This window comes from Stigmatopora nigra, chromosome 7 (genome assembly GCF_051989575.1).
Source record: "Stigmatopora nigra isolate UIUO_SnigA chromosome 7, RoL_Snig_1.1, whole genome shotgun sequence".
NCBI lineage: Eukaryota > Metazoa > Chordata > Actinopteri > Syngnathiformes > Syngnathidae > Stigmatopora > Stigmatopora nigra.
This window is the reverse complement of record NC_135514.1, coordinates 7,063,927-7,070,806: the sequence shown is the minus strand read 5'-3', so window position 1 is coordinate 7,070,806 and position 6,880 is coordinate 7,063,927. Positions and strand designations below refer to the sequence as shown.

Genomic DNA, 6,880 nt, shown 5'->3' with positions numbered 1-6,880 from the left:
CATGCAAAATATAAATTCAAACATTCCCAAATGGTGCAGAAAATAAAATTTAATTGTGTATTTTCCAATTCAACTACTATTCAACTCAAACAAATAAAACATCTTTATTGATTCATGATTATTAGAATATCTTGTGTAAATGTTTAGAATTCCTTTTAGGAATGGGACAGTAACAATCGCGAATCCTAGTTGTTGGGACAAACTAATTACTAGGTCAAATGAGAAAATATATAAGTTTAAGGAACAGTTACAGACTAAATTGCTGGGAAAGTGACATTGAATTTTTGGAGACTGGTGCCTTAATTACAAACACATAGTGCAGCTGGTAACAAGATGGTAATGATTAGAAGTAAAGATCACATGATCTTCCTAATACAAACTAGTGTGGAATCAGGAAGAGATTGTTGTAGGGAGCACAAGGAGAACTCAGGTAATATTGTATTACATTGTATAATATATATTGTTTTACAAATCTACATTTGCTGCATAATTTTCAAATATCTCAATGATTTTAGACAATCTGAAAGCAACAACAAAAAAACTAAACACAATGGCTGACCTTGAGAAGAATGATGTTTACATGGTGTCGGTCTGCATTTATATAGATAGGCCTTATCTAAAATCATGATGTTTACACCCAAATATGTTGAATAGAAAGGACAGTGCATCTGCAAGTTCAAGCCCAGTAGTGCACTCCTACTTCCAACTAAATTATTCAGCACCACAGTTGACTAAATCGTTTACACTGTCCATCCCTAACAATTTGTGTAACATAATAACTTCCGGCATTCGATCGTAAGGTCCTTCAGGGTAATTGTGAGAAGGTCTTGGGGGGAGCTGGCCCCTCTGGTCTCTTCTCCTCTTTATTCTTGCCTTCAAACATCAAAATCCTGCAATCGATGATATCACATGTAAATTTATCGGTGTTACGTCATACTGTAAGTAAATGATACTTGAGATGATTTATAAGTCCACTCACAATTTCAAAATGGCATGTCTTTTCCCCAGCATCATATCTAGGAAATCAGCGTAACTGATGGTTTCTTTGGACGTTCCTCCAACCACTTCTGACATCATCTTTTTCAACTCCAAGTGAGTCTTAGCCAATCCCAGTTTTTCCAGCATCCGCTTTAAACCCATCATGTCTAAAATGAAAAATGATCAGTACATTGTAATGTCTTCAGGCCTCCAAAATTCTAGTTTGTGAATGAAAAATGTTTTACCTATGTCGCCCTTGTCGTTAAGATCAAACTCCATGTATTTCTCTGCAATGTCGGTAAATGGTTCATTTAGAATAAGACCAATGACAATTGTTTTTGAATATAGGGTTATTTGTTACGTTTAAACATGTCGAGCTTCAAGGCGAGATCTTCCACTTCTGCATACTGCTCGTCGGACAGAAAAGCCTAAGGTAAGAAAACAACATATTTTTTTCAGTTTTTGACACTTAACGTTCTGTTGCTGTCTTTAAAACTTTCTAATCTATTACCTCATTGATGGCGTTCAGTTTTTCTTCTTGATGAGACTTGAGCTGGTTGAAAACTTTACCACCTGCCACCAACAAAAGTTAGATTAGTGAGAGTAAAGTAAAGTAAATATCACAATTCATCCGATACTAAATAACTACCTAACAAATATTTATTAATATTAATAATATATATTTAAAATATCCATAGGAAAATAACCAACCTTGATGGCTGTTGTCCATTTGTGCACTGCGGAAGAGAAAGCTGTGCAATGTTATGTTGCTTCTTTAAAATCAACTAGAAGAGGAAGTGATTTCTTAGTTTTAAAGCAGTCATGCATTCCAGTTTTTCACAAGAGTTACATTGCACAAGACACATTTGCGTGGCATAGAAGTACCATTCGCTTTTTTAGTAGCAAAGTTTAGGATGTTTCTCAAATAAAAGTTTGAAAATGACATCATTAGAGGAAAGACCCATTTTGGGACATTTGTAATGTACAGTGTTGGCGTAGATCCTTTTAAAAAAAAAAACAGTTGCTGGTTTGACTTCCATCTTTTCTCGCTATTTCAAAGCAGTCATTAATATTACAAGAAATCTTTGTTTAAAGTACTGTATTTTTTTTAGACCTTATGGCACACTTAAAATATTTTCCCCCAAAAATCGATTCTGCGCTTTATAATCAAGTAAGCCTTATGAATTTTTGTTGTGCCTAATGACCTCTGACCTTTTTTCTACAGTGCTCAAAGTTGCCATTCCTCAAACCCTTAAATAAGACAATAGAACAAATTATTATGAATAAGGCAATAACTACAATGTTAGACATCTTTTACTATGATAATACACACTGAAGTTGAGTGCAACATTTCAATATAAAAAAGCCAGCCACTGATGCGTCAACTAAATTAGAAACCAGAAAGAGTATGTAAATATAAGGGTTTTTTTTTATCATGGTGTAATGTTCTCATTTGTCCACATAGTGGCAATGTTTTTAACTTTTAGGTATTTAAAAAAAACGACTTATAATTAAATAATACAAGGTGTTAACAGTTATCAGAACTGCAATTGTAATATGATGTTTACCAAATGACTCGAATCGGGCATTAGGTTCGCTTAGTGAAGTTGCATACATAAAAAAATACAAAACTATTGCATCCTCTTGACTAAGTTGACTCACTGACATGTTTGGAACAACAAAAGTAGCATAGAATAATGTATACATTTAAAGAGTGCCATGCTGATAGGCTCAATATTTTGATACTTTATTAGTATTAAATTAAATAAAACATTTCATGAATTTATCAATTCAAGGTGTCCCCTGCGTGCTGCCCATGGTTGGCCGGGTTAGGCACCCCCGGCGTCCCTTGTGAGAATAATCGGTATGGAAAATGAATGAATGAATTTTCATCAATTGTTCTTTCAAATCAATGTACTGACATATTTATTGTATATAAATATAGATGTATAGATACAAGAGAAACCAAAGCAAAATCGTTCATAGAGACTCAATGCCACATTGCATTTATATAAGCATCCATGGTACACATAGCTATATGGTCATTTTTATCAAATATACATTTTTACAATTTTTAAAATCCATTAGTGTAGTTCAATGTGTTATTTGTTGGGATCAGGTCGTAGGCATGCAATCACTTTGTAGGCCTTGACCTTAAGTACAACACTAGCGATGCCCCTCAGGTCGGGCAGACATGCATCGGCGGGTAAGAAGTGAAAATCTCTCAGCAAATATGCCATGAAGAGAAAAAGCTCCATTTTGGCCACTGACTCCCCGAGACAAAGGCGGGCCCCCCCTCCAAAAGGGATCAGGGCTCTAGGGGAGGCTCCTCCTCCCTCCAGGAAACGTTCTGAAAGACAATGTGCAACCATTATGTGAGAATAAGTTAATACAATATAATAACATTTCAATGTATACCTGGTTTGAAGCTGTGAGGTTCTGTCCAGACTGAAGGATTGTGGTGAGCTCCAAAGATGTTAGGGATGATCACTGTGTTCTTGGGGATGAAATAACCTGCAATACTACATTGACATATAGTACAATCCATTTATTTTGTTGATTAAACTTTTCAAAGTCAACAGGATCAGAGCTAATAAATGTGCATATATACATATATTTATGTAGATTTTTTTTGATAACTTTGTGGTGACCTGCTGTCTCGGATTGTTCTGTGCGGTACAGCCAGAGGAGCAACGGGCCTCAGTCGGAGCACTTCGTTGACGAGGGCGCTGAGGATGGGAAGTTTGTGCCTCTCACTGTATTTGGGATAGTGACCTTCTGATACTGTGCACAGCTCCTGGTAGACCTGAGTCTGTACCTGTTGGTCACAGTTGGTCAGGTGAGATTTAACACTACAATATGTAGGCAACGAGGAAGGTTAAAATTTGACCTCCGGTCGGTGCAAGAGGAATGCGATAGTCCAGTTAAGCCAAGCTGCGGTGGTCTCTGTTCCTCCGATGAGAAGGTCCACAGTGGCCATGTGAGCATGGATACCTGTCAGTGGCTACATCCCAACACAGCAACAACAAGGAAGTTAAAAGTATGTAGTATGTGTTTCGGCCAAATAGTGTCACGATTACCAACCACTTCGTTTTCTGTGTTGTGTCCTTCGAGAAAGCTGCCTGCGATGGTGCCTTTTGGTGGATTTTCTTGTGACTGAATGAGACAAATCAAGACAACTGTTTAGTTAAGGGTATTAAAATCTACAAGAATCAATAATTTTGTCCCAATAGCTAGTTAACTTGCTGAAATTTTAAAAGGCTAAACAAAAAATAATTCCTACATTTGAAGGAGCAGTTAAAATATTCTCAATTCATTACTTACTCATTTAGGTTTTGTTCAACTTGTTATTTACTACAAAAAATGACTATGTTCCTGTTTGTCATTTGCGTACCGCGACAGGCGGAATAATGAATAGTAGGTTTTGATCATTCATTCATTTTTTGAACCGCTTATCCTCACTAGGGTCGCAGGGGTGCACTGACCTTGTATTGATTGAGGTGTTTGCGTATGATGTTGTCTCTCTTCCTCACCTCTCGCATGAGACGGGAAAAGACAGGGTTGGGGAATTTCTTAAGGAGAAAAGATGACATTATCCATTAAAATGTTATTTTGGAAAATTACAGATGTACTGACTTTTTCACTATTATTTTGGAACAAACTCTCAGAAAGGGGAAAGAGTCCAGTGCAGAAATCCAAGAAGACCCCCATAGAGCAACAATTTCATTCAGACAGTTGTGTAACTCCTGCAGCTCTGAAGAACTCTTGTCATACTGAAACAATTGACCAATTACAGAAAGAATCATGGTTATAAATGGAACTCAGCACCTTAATATGTCACAATCTCATGCTTTACATGAGTCAAACTCACTTCCTTTCCAAAAGTTAATGTGGTAATCACATTACTAGCTGCCACTGTGAAATCCTCCGACAGATCAACAGCACTGCCTTGATATGCCTTCAGCACCTGCAAAGGATCGATTTATAGATTGCCTAATGTTTCTTCAAAAAATTTGGAACAATTGAGTTCACAATCATCAGCTAAGATCTGTTCTATGGTTTTCTCTCACCTGGCAGAGATGTGTCGCCTGCTTTTCAATCACCTCGTGCAAAGATTGATGGCAGCATCGCAGCAAAGCGCCATGGACTAGGCGACGATGGGCCCGCCACTCATCATTGTAGTCCCCCAGAGAAATCGATCGCCCTCCGCCAGACACGATATTTCCTGTGAAATGATGGTCACTTGCCACAGTCACAAATTGAACCATGCCTGCAGAGCTGGAGTTGATCCATGAGGATTTTCAGGTAAGAGAAGGGGGGCATCTTAACATTGTCGAGCCATATAATCTTTCCTACTCACATCTATACATTCGGATAACTTTAGAGTTTTGAAATGACATGTCAAAAATGTTACAACTGATAGTCAAACACAGATATGGTGAACACAAAATCTCACCACTGCCAAGATGAATCAGATTTTTGATATTGCAATGATTGTAAAATCACCTGTAAATGAAATAGGCCTCCCAGCAAAGTCTGACCATTTCTTCACCAATGCTTCTTTAATGACCTCACTGCTGTTCAGAACTACAATTCCTGCAGAAAAGGATAGATGGGTTTACTGTGTGTATTAAACCAAAATAATATTAAGTCACACCTAGGGAAAATAACAAGAAAAAAACTGGTAATTACGAGTGTTTCCACATTTTAGCTGGTAGATGTTTCCATAGTTTTGGGCAAGGTGGGTTAGGTGAATTGGCAGGTGGTCTCGGGTTAGCTCCATCATGTTGCCAATGAGGAAACGGCTTGGTGGGCCTGGATTGGAGCAAGAAGGAGGAAAGCAAAATCAATTAACCACACTTTATGCATAACACTGGGCTTTAGGTGATGATGGAAACGTTTCAGACAGAATAGCCTGTTTTATTTTATTAATATTTTATTTAAAAACATTTTTTGCAAAGAACAAGGTCTAAGAGGGATGTTGTTTCATGTATATTTGAAGTCTTGTGTATGACAAACTGGCAAGAAAGTTGAACTCCACTTGAAGCTGCTAGAACAAACAAAAAACTGGCCAATTTATTAGTGATTTAAAAGGAGTAAGAATAAAATTAGTGTAAAAAAAAGGTGCCCTAAATTTTAATTTGAAAAAATATAACACAATATTTTTAAAAAATCACTAGAGATTTTTTGTTGTTGCTGTTTCCCCAGATTAAAAACAATTATAATGCAAAGCTTGGGATATGCATCTATTTTATTAGCAAGTAAGTAATAATTGTTACCTGGCGGAGTTTTTCCACTGGGAGATGGCGAATTCTTTCTTAGAGCAGATTTGAAGAAACTCTGCAGGGTGGCAAACACCAGCAATAGTGCACTGAACACAACCAACTCGACTGACGACATTATCTCTGCTGTGACAATCTTCTCCTTTGAAACCCTAATATCATTTCCCTCATTTATAGTGATCCAAAAGCATTGCTCATCGTCTGTTTCGCTGCTTGTATCAAGGGCATCAAAATGTTTTCTTGTTTCAAAATCTGTCCTGGCGAAGGACCAGATAACAGACATTCGGCATCAGGACAGATTAACGGTGTACATTCTTGTTGCATGCTAATGACGTCATATTTCAGAGGGAAAAGGACTCACAACAGCCATTTGTCACTCTTATCACTCCCAGAGACTTCAAGGTTGCATCCCGCATGTCACTTTTCAGGGCATGTTGACTTTCTCGGGCTAATAACCCAAACCCATTCATGAAAAGATAAAAAAATATTTACATATCACCTATTTTTATTCAACAAAGAGCCTGATCATCAATTCTCGTTGTGATAAGAGATTGTTTTATGCCTGAGGAAAGCAACAGAGAGACTCTTGACTCTCCGTTTTTTACTCGTCTTCTGTCTGC

General features: G+C 37.3%; 2 protein-coding genes across 2 annotated transcripts; both read right to left on the bottom strand.

Annotated features, from left to right (window-relative positions):
* Positions 1–29: 29 nt before the first annotated feature.
* LOC144198848 (allograft inflammatory factor 1-like) lies at positions 30–1,770 on the bottom strand. The gene is made up of 6 exons (XM_077720019.1): positions 1,690–1,770; positions 1,490–1,551; positions 1,340–1,406; positions 1,224–1,265; positions 980–1,145; positions 30–890 (listed from the first exon to the last, which is right to left on the bottom strand). The coding sequence occupies exons 1-6, from the start codon at positions 1,706–1,708 to the stop codon at positions 806–808; spliced, it is 441 nt and encodes a 146-aa protein (XP_077576145.1). The 5' UTR covers positions 1,709–1,770; the 3' UTR covers positions 30–805.
* A 1,104-nt stretch (positions 1,771–2,874) lies between these two features.
* cyp21a2 (cytochrome P450, family 21, subfamily A, polypeptide 2) lies at positions 2,875–6,479 on the bottom strand. The gene is made up of 12 exons (XM_077720755.1): positions 6,258–6,479; positions 5,671–5,793; positions 5,485–5,574; positions 5,049–5,203; positions 4,850–4,945; positions 4,641–4,751; positions 4,464–4,550; positions 4,063–4,134; positions 3,869–3,982; positions 3,630–3,796; positions 3,397–3,500; positions 2,875–3,328 (listed from the first exon to the last, which is right to left on the bottom strand). Exons 1-12 carry the CDS (start codon positions 6,376–6,378, stop codon positions 3,081–3,083), a joined length of 1,488 nt encoding a protein of 495 aa, XP_077576881.1. The 5' UTR covers positions 6,379–6,479; the 3' UTR covers positions 2,875–3,080.
* Positions 6,480–6,880: the final 401 nt, after the last annotated feature.